The sequence below is a fragment of the Pleurodeles waltl genome, chromosome 1_2, assembly GCF_031143425.1.
Source record: "Pleurodeles waltl isolate 20211129_DDA chromosome 1_2, aPleWal1.hap1.20221129, whole genome shotgun sequence".
Lineage (NCBI taxonomy): Eukaryota > Metazoa > Chordata > Amphibia > Caudata > Salamandridae > Pleurodeles > Pleurodeles waltl.
Genome location: NC_090437.1, coordinates 450,445,957 through 450,463,198, shown reverse-complemented (window position 1 = coordinate 450,463,198; position 17,242 = coordinate 450,445,957). Strand labels below are relative to the sequence as shown.

At 44.9% G+C, this 17,242-nt stretch overlaps 1 protein-coding gene across 2 annotated transcripts in view; it reads left to right on the top strand.

The window, feature by feature from the left end:
* The window catches only part of IFT74 (intraflagellar transport 74), a 464,653-nt gene that overhangs the window by 220,581 nt on the left and 226,830 nt on the right, over positions 1 to 17,242 (top strand). For both annotated transcript variants that reach the window (XM_069240788.1, XM_069240779.1), the window contains exon 10: positions 6,543 to 6,605. In XM_069240788.1, the coding sequence (XP_069096889.1) occupies positions 6,543 to 6,605 (63 nt within the window). The remainder of the gene's footprint in view (positions 1 to 6,542; positions 6,606 to 17,242) is intronic.

Below are 17,242 nucleotides of genomic sequence, written 5' to 3'. Positions count from 1 at the left end.
GAGATATTTTTGTTGACTTATGGCTGAAAAGCTGTCTTTAAGGGTTATTATGTTTTATCTCGTATATTTCACATATTGTGTGAAAGCACAATCTATGACACACAAAGTATTCCATGGCACTGGAACAATGGCCCTCTGCTGCACTCATTCAGCTGGTGTGCTGGAGGCCACCAAACCTGCTCGCTGGGCTAGTCATGAGGAGAAAATGATTGAATCCTTTGGAAAGGCATTGGGAAGCGTTTCCCCTTATATTCGGATACTAATGTTGTTTTAAGTTCTGTTCAGAGGCTCTTGAATGAATATGTTTGAACTGTCATAAGATACGTGTTTGCTTTTTCTCCAATATTTAGAATGTTTTTTCTTTTGCTTTTTTAAACAATGCCTCACAGGCAAACACAGTCAAAGCCAACCCCTTGGCACTCACATTATAGAGTTTTGACCTGTTGGCTTTGCAGTGCTTGTTTTAACTTGAAAATAATTTGAATATTGTTAATAAAGGTGTTTCAATAACTGGCAGTTTCTGTATTTTGTAGCATTAAAGAACATTCTTGTTAGTGTGAAAAATTTAAGACGTCTCCAGTCTATTGCAAACTTTGAAAAAAATTTATAAATGTAAATTATAATTTCAAAACGAAACAGTGTGTGTTGGCAAAACATTATGAATTTCTTTTATCATTTTTACCAGTGGTGTGATGCGGGTCAAAAAAGGGTGTTATCTTGCAGACTGCCATGAGATGCTACAACTTCAAGCTATAAACTAAGCACAGTTGCAAACCTTGAATTCCCCTGAGAACTGGACACCTTTGGGATGCTTTCAGGTCTAGATGGGCTGCCAATTCATGCACAAGACCCTACTTGGTGTATGAAACCCAGACCCCCTGGAGCAGAGACAGTTTTGCTTGCCGCCATTCGTTTATGAAACACATTAACCTATATTCATCCAGCAAGTTTTTTAGGGCTGAGCGCGCGAGCACTCTGGCCCCTGTTGCAATCTCTGGGGGCTTTTAACCACGCCCACCGCATGCCCATCAGTTTAGTTGGTTTGTGGGCTTGCCTGTTAAAAATCGCTTTCTTTTATTTGTGAAAGGCATGCATATGTCATGCCTTTTCCATTGTTTAGCCCTCCTCGAGAGCACCGCTAAACTACTAAAAACATACGAGGCTCCATGTTTTCCGCATGGCTTCTGGACTACTTTTTATTTTTATTTCCTATGCAATACGATCTCGCTGGGCAGTAGTCGAGCACTTTGCATGACATTGACCCTGTTACATAGATAATTGCATAACTGCAGATACGTTTGACTGCAAGCGAACTTCTGTTTCCTTTTGTGTGCTCCTGGCGTGGCGCTTTAAATCGGCTCACTTATGTAAACCTGTACTACTTTTCATTTTTAGGGTCCGAGCGCAAATTGCTCTGTCCCTGGTGTAATCTCTCTATGGGCTTTTAAGCACGTCCATGAGTTTGGTTGGTTTGTGGGCTTGCCTTTTACAATTTGCGTCATTTCATTAGTGAAAGGCATGCACACATCATGCCTTTTCCGGTGTTTAGCCCTCCTCGAGCGCACCCGCCAACTACTGAAAACATACGAGGATCCATGTTTTCCAAATGGTTTCTGGACTACTTTTTCTCTTTTTTTTCGCAGGCAGCGCGATCTCGCTGGGCAGTAGTTGAGCGATTTGCTTGACATCAACCTTGTTACATAGCTAATTGCACTTTTACTGGTTATATGGATAATTCAGTTTTGCCGATACGTTTCACTGCGAGCGAACTTCTGTTTCCTTTTGTGTGTCTCTGTCATGCTTCATGGTGGCCGTGGGCTCGCTTATGTGAAACTGTTTTACTTTTCAGTTTATGTGGCAGGGATGTCCGGTTAGGAGTTTAAAATGCAAATAGCTCTAACTCGAGCAAATGTAAATGGTTGTTTACATCCCTGTCACACACCCTCTTTTGAGACAAGAGATGTTACGTGACTTGATGCAGAGCAAGTGGGAAAGAGATATTATTTATATAACGTCCACAATGTTGTTTCAGTTTTAATTAGCAATGTAATACCAGTTAACAAGGCACTTATTTCATACAAAGGGGGCAAATTACAATTATAAATATGGAAGGAGCAGGAGGTAGCTGTTGATTTGCAACCTCATGTCTCTGAGATGTTTCACTGACAGACTGAATTTAAACAGAATAAACTGGGTCCGTAGGCCTATGGAGATGCTGATTTTTATTGTTATTATGTTTTATCATGTAATGGAACCAATGGCTCACTTAATAATTTCATAAGCCCTTTAATGTAGACTTCAGTGCTCACAATTAGAAATAGTTTTTTTATTAAGCTCAAGGGTCTGCTGTAAAATTATACATGTGATCCGATGTCAGGGCGAACTACTTTGGGTGGGGAACTCATTAGCATGAACGGAGAGGTGTTTTATTAATTAATGCCTATGACATGGCTCAGTCTGCACCCCTTGTACAAGCAACATGACAACTGACTCTTCTGCCTTTGCAAAGCTTGTACAGTTCTTCCCAGTGATAAAACACGGACTGGAACCAATGTACATAGACTATCACCAATGCAGAATAATAAATAATGAACCTCAATCGAGAGTACAGGAATATCTCTCATTATATATTTTTTTTGCAGGAATGGACACTTGTGATTGTTACGGAGTTTCACTTGAATGGTGCTGCTGGCCTGGCGTGGTGCTTGTTCGTCCACTAATTTTCACACCGATTATTTCCTTTGTGAAAGGACAGCACACCTCAACACTAAGGGGGTCATTCTGACTTTGGCGGGCGGCAGAGGCCGCCCGCCAAAGTCCCGCCGGCAGAATACCGCTGCGCGTTCAAAATACCGCTGCGCGGTCAAAAGACCGCCGCAGTTATTCTGGGTTTCCCGCTGGGCTGGCGGGCGACCGCCAGAAGGCCGCCCGCCAGCCCAGCGGGAAACACCCTTCCATGAGGATGCCGGCTCCGAATGGAGCCGGCGGAGTGGAAGGGGTGCGACGGGTGCAGTAGCACCCGTCGCGATTTTCAGTGTCTGCATGGCAGACACTGAAAATCTTGGTGGGGCCCTGTTACGGGGGCCCCTGCAGTGCCCATGCCATTGGCACTGCAGGGGCCCCCAGGGGCCCCACAACACCCCATACCGCCATCCTCTGCCTGGCGGCCAAAACCGCCAGGAACAGGATGGCGGTATGGGGGTCGGAATCCCCATGGCGGCGCAGCAAGCTGCTCCGCCATGGAGGATTCCCCAGGGCAGCGGAGAACCGGCGGTACACCACCGGTTTTCCGTTTCTGACCGCGGCTGTACCGCCGCGGTCAGAATGCCCAAGGGAGCACAGCCAGCCTGTTGGCGGTGCTCCTGCGGTCGTTGGCCCTGGCGGATTTTACCGCCAGGGTCAGAATGACCCCCTAAGTGTGTAGCGGTTATATTAAAATAAAAAAGGTATCTGCACAATACTACAAATTTTGTCAAATACCAAACCGCAAGGTTACAGGCAGATTTGAAAGTCATTTGTAATAGTGTGTGTTGCTAGTGGAATACTTATTAATTTGGTGGTATTTTGAAGAAAACTATTGAAATAAAGTACAGAGGTGTTGCTGAATTACATTTTAAGACCAGGATACTCACAGAGATGAGACGTCTCAAGCGCCCAGAGAGGGCTGGGATGCATTTAACGCAAGCAACTTTGGCTGTCTTCCTCTTAGGCTCATGGTCCGAAGCCTGACAAGAGAAGCCACGATACTATTGTGCCAATTTTGGACTGGGTGATTTCAAACTACACAGAATGAAGAGATGCTACTGTTTTCTGCTAGAGAGCCAATAAGCACCAAAAAGATTGGTATAGATGAGCGGAGGCAGTACACTGGGGCCTAGCGCACTGCCGGCTGCCATCTTCTCACCCACTGTGTGCAACTCACAGCTAAATAAACAATTAGTGTGTGATGCGCTGTGGCCATAGGAACTCATTTTTAGGTTGAGACTGCAAGCGCTCTGGCCTGTTGTAATCTATCTGTGGGCTTTTAACCACGCCCACCACACGCCCATCACTATCACTCGTTCACTGGCTTGCCTTTCAAAAATCCTTTCTTATCTTTGGTAAATGCTTTATGTTTGTCCCTCCTTGGGGCAGTTTTGTTACCGCCTTGGCCATCGACCCTGTTACATGGATAATTGCACATTTTCAGATACATTTGACTGCGAATAAACGTCTTTTTCCTTTTGTGTCTCTCCTTTGTGCTCAGGGCGGCAGTGGTGTTTTGAATCGTATCGCTTATGTCAACTGTTTTACTTTTCATTTTCAATTTATGTGGGAAGAAAGGTCCAGTTTGGAATTTACAACGCTAATAGCTCTAACGCGAGCAAACTGGAGACCCATTGCGTAGCAAGTGCTTGTTAAAGATAGGCACTTACATAAGAAATTTCTCTCTCGGTTTCATTCATTGCAGGAACGTACTTGAATATGGTCCATATCCCATCTAGGAAGCACATTTTGTTGCATTTCTCTATCATTCAACAATATTTGGAGTAAAACGATTGGAGGCAAACCAGGGTTGTTAACATCTGGCCAAGAGGGCAGGAGCTGGGCCAGATTTTCTAGACAGCCTCTCGAAAAGGATTTGCAAAAATGAGCCCAAATGGGAAAATTTTCACAAGCAGTGGTTACCCATGAAACAGAGGAATGGCTTCGGCCTTCGTGGACAAATATTGGGCACGCCAAAGATATCTGGACCTGTCTATCACACGTTATAAATGGTTGGATCGATCGATATCACCGATTTTAAAAGGGTGTGCAAAGTACAATTCCTATCTGCCTTTGATCTCGACCCTAGGGTCATTCTTCTTCACATTTTCAAACATTTTGTACCCCTCTTGCTAATTGCAAAGAAGTTTAGTACTTGACAAAGAGCACTGAACCAAGACAGATACGTGGGAGAGATAAACCGTTTCCTAAACCACCATAGACAAGTCTTACATTCTGAAACTAGGGCTTCGAAGACAGAATGGCCACCACTGGTAGAAGATAGAAATGTCTGTCAGAAAGGGGGCAGCGGCCGATCTCTCCATTCCGTCTGCCTTTTGTTAATAGGTTGAATGGACTGTGTGCTCTGCCATGAGCCCTTTAAGATTCTCAAGGTCATTGGAACATTTAGTGCATAGTTCTAAGTGGTGGCAAATGCAAATGAGAAGAACCTTCATGTAAGCATGTCATACCAAGTAATAGGAGATTCTTTATTATAAATTCCGTTTGACTAAGCATCAAAGTTCATATTCTTACAATTCTTACCTTAAAAACGCTGTTCTCATCTTTTGGAGTGCCATAGTAAAGTAGCTGCATGGAGGATAGAAGTTGTTTTTCATTTAAACAATCAAATGTGAAAGTATTATACTCCAGGAGCATTGTAATAGTTGTATTAGTGCTGCTGAAGCATTGCTTTTTGAAGCGGAACATTATTAGCTACACTTCCCCTCATCCAAAACGCTTGCAAATACAGTTTATTTTTTAAGAGACACCTCAGCAACATTTATCAAGGAGAAAACGAAAATGTAAAGCACCTCAGAGCATTTTAATGTTCGACTGATGGGAATGATGCTGTTCGTTCAGTATGTGTTTGTGTGTGTGCATGTGTAGGGGAGTTGTGCACCTGTGTATGAGTGTGTACAAACGTGTGTGTGGGTGTTCACCCGTGTGTGAGAACTTCATTGTATTCGCAAAAATGCAGTTGGGAATATTTGAACTTTTATATTAATACAAACATTTGAATTAAACCATGTTTAAGTAGATCCATTTTTAGGTCAAGCGCGCAAGCGCTTTGACCTGTTGTAAGTCGTTTTGGCTTTTAACCTCGCCCACCTCAAGCCCATCACTTTCACTTAATCGTGGGCTTGGCTTTCAAAAATCCTTTTAATCATTGTTAAATGCTTTACGTTTGTCCCGCCTTGGGGAGGTTTTGTTACCACCTTGTGGATAATTGCACGATTGCCAATATGTTTGACTGTGCATACTTCTTTTTCCTTTTGTGCGTCTTTTTCACACTCATGCTCATGACGGTCGTTGTGCTTTGAATCGGCTTATGTCAACTATTTTACTTTTCATTTTGAATTTATGTGGCAAGAAGAATCCAATTAGGCATTGACAATGCCAATAGCTCTAACTCGAGCAAATGCAAACCCATTTCATTGCAAATGCTTGTTAAAACGTTTACAGTCTCAGATGGTGTCACAGCTCACATTACAAAAACTCTTGTCAATATAACTTGATTTTTTTGCATTTCCGTAGTGTTATTACATTATTACTACTCTCCTGGGTGAAAGCCATTCACAGATTTTCCAGACTTGGTAAATTTGTGTGAAATTGTGAAAAGCTGGTTTCTCTTTCTCCGATGGCAGTGACTTTAACATTAGAGACCACAAATATACTGAGGAAATTCTGGATTTTCATGTTGCGAATCAGTGAGCTATTCTGTCACATGAACTCTTGAACCTATTTTTGACTGACTTTCTATGATTGTGGTAAATGTGGTTTTCATTTGTCCCTAGGAGCTAGATGTTCACCAACAGGAGCTAGATCTGATGAATACAAGAAAAGAAGCATTGGAAGCTGTGAGTATAACTCATGCAGTAAATTTAAATAACTTATTTGTTATTTTGAATCTTTATGTTAGTGTATTAATTGTCATCATCACTTTATTAAAACTTAGTGTGTACAAAATGATTCTCATCACAGAGGTAATCAAGGTACTCTCCAACATAATACCCTTCCAAAACACATAACTATTAAGGATAAGAAAACTCATTAAATATTAGTTAAAAAACATTAGCCCGTGGAAGGTGTTCAACAATGGGGAAATGTATACTATCAATGGTAAAGAATTCCATGTACCTGTGCCTATTTTTTAAATGCACAGTATTAGTTACCTCCCCTACAACCAAACACATTGTGAGGTAATCCAGATCTATGTGCTGGATAATCAATGAGTTACCTAGTCACACTAATGAACAAACCTCTGGTCATGTAAAACTCTGGAATACACCATGACTGCTTTCCAGCACCGGTAGAAAAAGGTTTTTAAGCACTGGAGATCCAGCTAAGGATACTGAAAATATCATCTACAACCTGAAGAGGCCGTAGAGGACTTTTACTAAGATTTCAATACTTGCTTCTTCCACTACTGTACAGGTTCTACAACAGATTATGGCAGGGATGCACACCTCCTTTATCTCAAAGGAAGTGAAGGTGTGGGTAAATATAGGAATTAAGCTGGAGCTGGGTGTTGGGGAAGGAGGAGTAGATGTATCCAGAGCATGGTTCATGTATTGATCTACAACTAACCTGCTTTTATACACTTACTTTTAGAATTCCTTTTGACTCTTACATAGGGAAATGAACACGAGAGTAAAGTAAATAAATTAGAGTTCTCCAGTATTGGATCTTTCATAGATTCACATGCTTGAATCATCCCCGTCGTCGAGGTGGGAGCCTCACGGTAAACTTAAATATATAAAAAGCAGTAAGTCAGTAAAAGTAAAACCAGTAGGCCCTAGTAGGCCTCATAGGGTATTTTACAGTCTATCCACTTTGTTTTGTGAAAAGACCCAAACTTGAGTATCAACCAATCAGGATTCAGCCCCTCCCAAACACTCCCAACAGAGGCTGAATTCCCTCAGATTTTCTACCGCACGTCGTGTGAAGGGAGTCTCCCTGAGCTCTGCTCAGTTTTTTTCCTATTTTCTGACTGAAGATTGTTTTTTCATTCAGGAAACTAGTTACAACTTTACTATGTCTGAAAAGGCAAAGAAGGGTCTGTTCAGAGACTGTGACAACTGTGGGAAGAAGAGACTACATATTGATGACCCCCACAAGAAGTGTATTTACTGCCTTCATCCAGACCATAAGGTGAGAGACTGCAAAATCTGTCGCACCTTTACTCAAAAAACCCTCAAAGACCGAGAGGGTAGACTTCTCTTATGGCTGCAAAAACAGAAAGCCTTAGAGCATCCTTCATCAGACAGCGAAGAGTCACCACAAACTTCTCGCCCTCAGAAAAGAACAGGTGAGAGAGATAGAGGTGCGGATGAACCACCAAGAAAAATGCACAAAAAGACAAAACAAGTCTTAACTGAAGAGGCAGTTAAACATGGACCAAAAAAGGTTCATTCAGAACCTACTACGCCGTTACACCGGAAAAGCACCTCAAAGAAACCATCCCTGTCTCTGTCACCACAAAAAGAGCCCGAAAAACTCTTTTCGGTGAAAAAACAACCGTCGACGACCGCCCCGTCGACGACAGTGTCGACGGTAACAGCGACCACGGTATCGTCGACGTTCACAACATCATCCTCACCGATGATTATGACGTCGTCGCCGTTGTCATCGACGACGATTATTACTGCAAAAATCTTCAAAAGAGCTTCGTCGGCAACCACAGCGTCGACAGGGGAGGCCTCCTGGGTTCACAAATCATCCAGGGCACTCCCATCTACGCAAGATACGTCGGCGAAGCGACCGTCGTCGGTAAAATACCCGTCGACGAAGGGACCGTCGACTAAGGACCCATTGACAAAGACGCAGTCATGTACGGAAGCGTAGACGAGAGACCCGTCGACGACAGTACCGTCGACGACAGTACCGTCGACGCGGGAATCGTCGACGAGGGAACCGTCGACGAGGGAACCTTCGACGATGGAACCGACGATCACCACAGCATTAACAGTTTACAAACCTTTGGACATTTCACCAGATCATTCCTCATACCATCATGAGGACTCCACCAGATTCTTACCCCTTTCCCTTATTAATATAGGGGACAAGCCATCTGACATTTTGCCTATGCATACATCACCAAGTAAAGTGCTGCCATACCCACCGCAACATCTTTTAGACGATGATGATGATGAGGATCAAGGAATGTTTGGGGCAGCTAGTAGCCCGTCCCAACTAAATGTCGGACGACGAAAGGGAAGAGGGCGAGCTAGCAGATTCAGCGGCTAGTGAATGGGACGATTATCTTGTTCCCACACCATCTCCACCTCCAGCAGCTCCAGTGGATTCTCCTCCAGAAGACATAGGAGGTTTCCATAATATCATAGAGAGAGCGGCGAAACGTTTTGGCCTGGCAATTGTTTCCCATGAAACTGAGTGTTTTTTGTATGACTTTAAAGAGCCATCAAAGAGATCTGTAAGAGCCATACCGATTGTGGATTTCTTATGGCAGGAGGGTTTGAAGGCAATGAAAAACCCGGCAACAGTGCCTTCACAAATGCCAAGGCTAGAGAAAAAATACAAGGCCCCAGATGAGTCTCCGGCCTGTTTAGTCTCACAGCCGAAACCTGACTCGGTTATATCACAGGCGGCTCAACGACGATCCAAAAACCCCTCTACGCCTATTGCGTCTCCCCCAGACAAAGAGGGAAGGAGACTAGACAATATCGGTAAGAAATTCTCCTCGGTTGCTGCAGTAACGGTCAAGGCGGCCAATTCCCTCGCCATCCTGGGAAGGTACGATCGCCAGATGTGGGCAGACATGTCCGCTTTTGTAGATTCACTGCCAGAAGATCTCAAGGTGGAAGCTAAAAAGGTCTTGCAGGAGGGAGAAAGGGTCTCCGCAGAGATAATAGACAGTTCAATAGATATTTCCCTCACTGGCTTTCGACAATTAGCTGGAGCAGCAGTCCTGCGCAGACAAGGGTGGCTTAAAGCTACTTCATTCAGACCAGAAGTCCAGACTCGTGTTCTCGACATGCCCTTCGATGGAGAGAGTTTGTTTGGCAAATATGTCGACGACATGCTGCAGGCTATCAAGACGGATACCGATACAGCAAAATCCCTAGGTACCCTGCAGTATAAAAAACTACCTTTTCGTGGAGCAAGGGGTAGAGGTAATTACTCCTTTCGAGGTGGATACCAACAATACAGGTCACAATATCCATCTTCCTTCACAGGACCAGGACATCAGCACCATCAACAACAGCAGCATTATCGATTACCACCAGCCGCAGCTTACAAACATCCGGCTAGAGGAAGAGGAGCTTCCCGAGGAAGAGATACAGGCAGAAAGCAATGACCAGCGGATAATCTCAACACCTCCCCAACCAATATTGAAGGTCGGAGGTCACATCAATTCTTATTTCCCCAAGTGGAAGGCTATAACATCGGACAGATGGGTACTAGATGTAGTGACCAGAGGTCATACTCTGGAATTCATGCAAACACCACCGAGTGTCCCTCCATCGGGTACACCGCCTCCGAGGTTGAACCAACTTCTCAGGGAGGTAAGAATAATGCTAACAAAAGGAGCAATAGAACCAGTCCCTTTATCTCAAAAGAACAAAGGATTCTACTCCCGGTTTTTCCTTCTAAAGAAACCCTCAGGAGACTGGCGCCCCATCCTGGACTTGAGAGCACTAAACAAGTTTCTAAAGAAACAATCGTTCAGGATGGTAACGTTGCAGGATGTCCTGCGTCTCTTAAACACGGGAGATTGGATGGCATCCCTAGACCTCCAGGATGCTTATTTTCATATCCCCATATATCGCAAACATCGCAAATTTTTAAGGTTCAGGGTAGGAAGTATGCACCTCCAATTCCGGGTTCTACCATTCGGTCTCAAATCAGCCCCCAGAATCTTCACAAAAATGTTAGCTCCAGTAGCAGCACATCTTCGCCAGTCAGGTATCCAGGTCTTCCCTTACCTGGACGACTGGCTTATAAAGGCATCCTCAAAATTCCAAGTAACAAATCATATTTCCTATTGCCTTCAATTGTTACACAGCCTGGGGTTTGTAGTCAACTACCAGAAATCTCAGATAAACCCCAAACAAGAATTGAGTTTCTTGGGAGCAATTTTGGACACAGTACGCAGCAAAGCGTACCCATCACACGAGAGGAAACAAAAGTTAACCTCTTTGGCAGACAACCTATCCAGAAAAAAGTTCGTTTCAGTCCGCATCTACAAATCATTGCTCGGAATGATATCATCGTGCATTCCGCTAGTCCCAGATTGCAGGCTCCATATGCGACCCCTGCAAGAACAATTGGACATACAATGGACACAGGTCCACGGCTCCTTCGAAGACAAGATTCGCATAACGCCTCTAATGAAGAACACTATGAGGTGGTGGGCGACTCCAACCAATTTCTCAAAAGGGCTGTCTTTTCTTCTTCAAACCCCAAGTTACATAGTAACAACGGATGCCTCTCTCAAAGGATGGGGTGCACACTGCCAGGACCTGCAAATCAGCGGAATCTGGAATCAGCAAGAGAGCCAGCTCCACATCAATTATCTAGAACTCAAAGCAATACACTTAGCTCTAAAAGCTTTCTTTCCAAAGATACAATGTTCAAGCGTCTTAATCCGGACGGACAACATGACCAGCATGTTTTATCTAAACAAGCAAGGAGGCACAAGATCCCTACAACTCTCGCAGCTAGCCCAACAAATTTGGACATGGGCCATCAAACACAATATTTCACTAAAAGCGGAGCATGTGCCAGGACAGATCAATGTTCTAGCAGACACCCTGAGCAGGACAGTAATTCCTTATCACGAGTGGGAGCTAGACCAGAAAACTCTCAATGGCCTGTTTCTATTATGGGGCAAACCAAACTTAGACCTATTTGCCACTCTCGAGAACAAGAAATGCCAGTTCTACGCAAGTTGGCTTCCCCAAAAAGATTCGTGGGGGAATGCGTTTTCGATGAGATGGTCAGGAGTTTATGCCTACGCTTTTCCTCCGATCCCGCTTATTCCGAGAGTCATCAGAAAAATGAAGACGGAGGGGTGTCGACTTCTACTCATAGCTCCCAGATGGCCCAGACAAATATGGTATACGGAGCTCCTCATGCTCTCCGAACGACCACATCTACCACTCAGACAGAGTCCGACTCTTTTAACGATGCACCAGGGACAAGTCACACACCCACATCCGTCGTCTCTTCATTTGTCGGCTTGGCTCCTGAACACAATGAATACTTAAATCTCAAAATTTCCCCAGAGTGTAGAGACATCTTAGCAAAAGCTAGAGCTGACACTACCAACAAAACCTATAGACTTAAATGGAAACGGTTTTGTGTTTGGTGTGCAGCGGAAAATATACATCCTTTATCTTCTACTCCGGAACAGATACTTCCATATCTCCTGCTCCTGGCAAAATCAGGACTTGCATATTCTTCCATACGGGTACATCTGGCAGCAATTTCCAGATACCGCAGATCACCAGACAGACTCTCTTTGTGTTCCACAAGAATTGTCAAACAATTTATGAAGGGCCTTTTTCGGGTCTTCCCGCCAATTAGGAAACCTCCGCCTCTATGGTCATTGAATGTTGTGTTGATGCAGCTCATGAAAGCTCCTTTTGAGCCGATCCACAAAGCTGACCTAAAATTCCTCGCATGGAAAACAGCGTTACTGTTAGCTCTTACTTCGGCAAAAAGAGTCAGTGACATTCAGGCGTTCACTATCAAACAGCCGTTCCTCCAGTTTACAAACTCAGGTGTCATCCTGCGGACAAATCCTAAATTCATTCCGAAAGTTCCCTCAACATTTCATTTAAATGAACCAGTCATCTTAAAAACCTTTTTTCCAAATCCGCAAACAGTGGCGGAAAAAACATTACATTCTCTCGATATTAAAAGATGTTTAAAGTTTTATCTACAGAAAACTCAGGCCATCCGCCAGTCGGATCAATTATTTGTAGCATTCGGCGGAACAAAAAAGGGACACGCGGTGTCCAAACAGACTTTAGCAAGATGGATTGGCCTGGCGATTCAGTTCTGCCATTCATAAGCAGGAAAGCCGCTCCACACCAGGGTGAGAGCCCACTCTACAAGATCGGTAGCCACTTCAGCTGCACTCTTTGCAGGTGTACCACTACATAGCATCTGTAGAGCAGCGACATGGTCCAGCCAACACACATTTACAAGACATTACTGTCTAGAGGAGACTAACCAGGTCGATACAGCAGTGGGACAAGCAGTGCTGAGGCATCTATTTCGTTAAGGTGAGCCTCTTACACATCCCACCACCACACTCGAGGTATGGTCATTAATGGTTCATTTTCTTATACTGTGTTAACGTGTCGTATTCTCCATAATAATAGCATAAATTGTGTCAGGATTTCTTGCCACACACCTTTTATTGCTCTTATATTCGGATGTTTATGAATATAAATATAATTATATGTAAGTGCATATTTAAAACTGAACTAATATGAATCACATCACGTATAGAATTACGATGGAATTACAGTCAATGTAATTCAGTAAGTAAGAAAACATTACTGCTCGTTACTCTGATTCAAGCATGTGAATCTATGAAAGATCCAATACTGGAGTTCTCCAGTATTGGTATCTTTCATAGATTCACATGCGACCCACCCTCCTCCCCTCAGAGGCTCCCCTATTATACAGATATTAAACTTCACACTCCTACTAGAAAATCTGAGGGAATTCAGCCTCTGTTGGGAGTGTTTGGGAGGGGCTGAATCCTGATTGGTTGATAATCAAGTTTGGGTCTTTTCACAAAACAAAGTGGATAGACTGTAAAATACCCTATGAGGCCTACTAGGGCCTACTGGTTTTACTTTTACTGACTTACTGCTTTTTATATATTTAAGTTTACCGTGAGGCTCCCACCTCGACGACGGGGATGATTCAAGCATGTGAATCTATGAAAGATACCAATACTGGAGAACTGCAGTTACAGGTAAGTAACTAATTTTCTTCTTACCATTAGGAGCTGTCTTTCCTCCTTCGAATGAAGTTACACATATTGCTGCTGCCCAGCCTCAGGTACAGTAGACGTATGGAACTGAAGACACCTCAGTGTCAGCTAAATATTCCAGCTGAGGTGAAGATTGTTGGAGGCATGCTCTCAGTTATTCTGCATTTTATACAAGTCCAGCTGAAGCTGTTGATTGGCAGAATGAGTAAAGGTGGAATGAAGATGTTTTCAGCTGAGGACCTAATCAATACCTTGGAAAGTAATGGCTGATATGTCCTTCTCTCTCATGACATTTACAGACCCAAATAACAACACATAAGGGAAATGAGAGGCAGTGTCTGAATCCTTGGAGTCATGCAGAGTTCTGAATGGGGCCACATCAGGCTTCACAGTAGGAGCACATCAATCTTTGTTGCTGAAAATCCTATACCAATAGTCACCAATCTGCTCAAATAACAATACAAGGACAGTGTTAAGCGAGGTACAATAAATGTGGCTGAACTTATGCTGGGCAGAATCCTTTTTAAATAGCCAGAAAGAAGTTTGACTCAGTTGAATTTTGCCATGCAGCATCCGACTAAATCAAGATACTTTTTCAATGTAAGGCCCATTTCTGATCGATACAACTACCTGTGGATTCCTCACCTAAAGAATTTCCCCCCATGTGCCAGCATCCAACGGAAATTTTTCTTCTAGCTCTGTACGTCGACGATGACGTCACAATTGCAGGACCCCCATGCAACACCGCATGACGTCATCCAGGCAATAAGAGGTCCTCGTCGGCGTGCAGATGTCAGTTCCCTTTTTCCGTGCCTTCGAGTAATGTTTTTTTCTTCGAGGCTCCAGGGAGCTATTGTTTCACTTCGAGTGTTACAATGTCTCAGCCACGAAAATCGGGTTTTAAACCCTGTAGGGAGTGTGGTGGCCGAATGTCGGTGACAGACCAACACGAAAATTGTTTGTGGTGTCTGAGCTCTGACCATGAAGTCGAGGCCTGCGGTTCATGCCAGCGTATGAATCCAAAAGCACTCAAGGAGCTGGAGGCCAAGTTATTCTTGTCAAAATCGAAGAAGGAAAGACATCACCATCATAGATCTTCTTCTAAATCTTTGAAATCGCACAGGCTTTATCGAGACTCCTGGCGCCGGCATGGATCACAACGTCATTCGAGTAAGGACCGGTCCCGCTCGAGGTCGCCATCAGCTCGACGCCTAAAGAGATGGGCGGTTAGTCCGACGGTAACACCTCCGCCTCAGACGACTCCTACTTCTCCGACGTCTCCTCTGTCTGTCTTTGAGGTCAGTCCTCATCAGGATCTGGCGGTTTCACCGGCACAGATGGAGATGCCCAAACCAACGCCGGTGTTGCCTCAGGCGCTGACTCCGCAGGGATATCCGGCATTCCCGGTGCCAGGTACAGACTCTGCTGCATTTCTTAATGCGATGTTTAACATCTTCGCCACCATGGTTCCGGGAGGTGGCCAGTCTGGACCTTCAGGTCCTTTGGCGTATGACATGGGTGTTCCGGCACCCTACCAACTGACACCCTTCATGCCTTTCCTTCCTACGGGAGGTGCTGGTTCGGCACTGGTACCGATGGCGTCACATAGAAGGCCTGTGACGCCGACGACATCTGCTGCCCCGGCGCCAATGAGTTTGCCACAACCTCAATCGATGCTGAAGAAGGCTACGGCGCCGATGGATCTGGCGTTGGATGAATCCGAGGGTTGACGCTGACCGAGGTCTTCGGTGTCAGCAGACGCCTTATCGACGCCGAGGATTGAGGCCAGGCTCCGCTCCAGGAGATTGGCTCTGAGGCTGCTTGAGGAGCGGGAATATGAGAAACAGCTCTTGGAAGAGGGTGAGATTGTAGAGCCCCCAGGAGACCTGCAGGGCTTGGACACTGCCAGTGGGTTGGACACTTCCCCGGGGTGGGACTTAGCATTCCCGGGGGAGTACACCGAAGAGGCTGCTTCTTTCCATTCGGTGGTGAGGAAGGCGGCGGATTTTCTTGACCTTCCTCTTCTAGCTGCTGACATAAAGACTAACATTCTTACGGAGGTGTTGCACCCTTCTTCAGCAGTGGCGGAGCTGCTTCTTCCATTTAATTAGGCACTCGTAGACCCGATAATGGAGGTGTGGAAGAAGCCTGTGACTTCGACAGCAGTGAATAGGTCTGTTGCAAGGAGGTATCGGGTGGCTCCTGGAGATCCAGCTTTCTTGTCAAGACATCCGACTCCAGAGAGCTTGGTGGTGCAGGCCTCATGCTCCTCCCGCACTGCTCCAGGATCTTTTCCAGGGGTTCCTTCGGACTGGGAATCCAAGAGAATGGACCAATCTGCAAAAAAGGCGTTCTCTTCATGCAGCATGGCCCTGAAGTCAACAAATGCTACCTGTATCTTGGGCAGGTACATCTATGCCCTGATGGACGAGGCCAAGACAGACTCTGGGTTGCCTCAGGAGGTTCTGAACCTTTTGGCGGACGCTCAGGCAGCTGCAACCCAGGTTATCCAATCTGGACTTGACACATCTGACTCCGTGGCCAGAGCTATGGGCCTGTCCATAGCAACAAGAAGGCATGCCTGGTTACGATCTTCAGGATTCTCTTCCGATGTTCAGTCAGCCCGACTTGACTTACCCTTTGAGGGAGATAAACTCTTCGGGACAAAGGCTGACTCTGCCTTGGAGCGGTTCAAGGAGAGTAGGTCCACGGCAAGACCCTTGGGCTTGCAAGCTTCCACCTCTACTCCTTTGAGATCATTTAGGAGGTTTAGGGGGTTTGGGCGTGGCTCTTCCTTTCGGGGGAGATTCCAGTCAGCAGGTGTTGGAAGTTGGCTCTGTATGTACTATTTCAAAGTAAGAAATAGCATGCACAGAGTCCAAGGGTTCCCCTTAGAGGTAAGATAGTGGCAAAAAGAGATAATTCTAATGCTCTATTTTGTGGTAGTGTGGTCGAGCAGTAGGCTTATCAGAGGGTAGTGTTAAGCATTTGTTGTACACACACAGGCAATAAATGAGGAACACACACTCAAAGACAATTCCAGGCCAATAGGTTTTTATATAGAAAAATATCTTTTCTTAGTTTATTTTAAGAACCACAGGTTCAAGATTTACAATCAATACTTCAAATGAAAGGTACTTCACTCTGATATCATAGGAACTTTGAATCAGCAAAATAGCATGTACAGTTTTTGCAAAAATGGCAATAAGCTATTTCAAAACTAGACAGTGCAAATTTCAACAGTTCCCGGGGGAGGTAAGTATTTATTAGTCTTGCAGGTAAGTAAACCACCTACAGCATTCAAAGTTGGGTCCAAGGTAGCCCACCGTTGGGGGTTCAAGGCAACCCCAAAGTTACCACACCAGCATCTCTGGGCCGGTCAGGTGCAGAGGTCAAAGTGGTGTCCAAAACACATAGGCTTCAATGGAGAAGGGGGTGCCCCGGTTCCAGTCTGCCAGCAGGTAAGTACCCGCGACTTCGGAGGGCAGACCAGGGGGGTTTTGTAGGGCACTGAGGGGG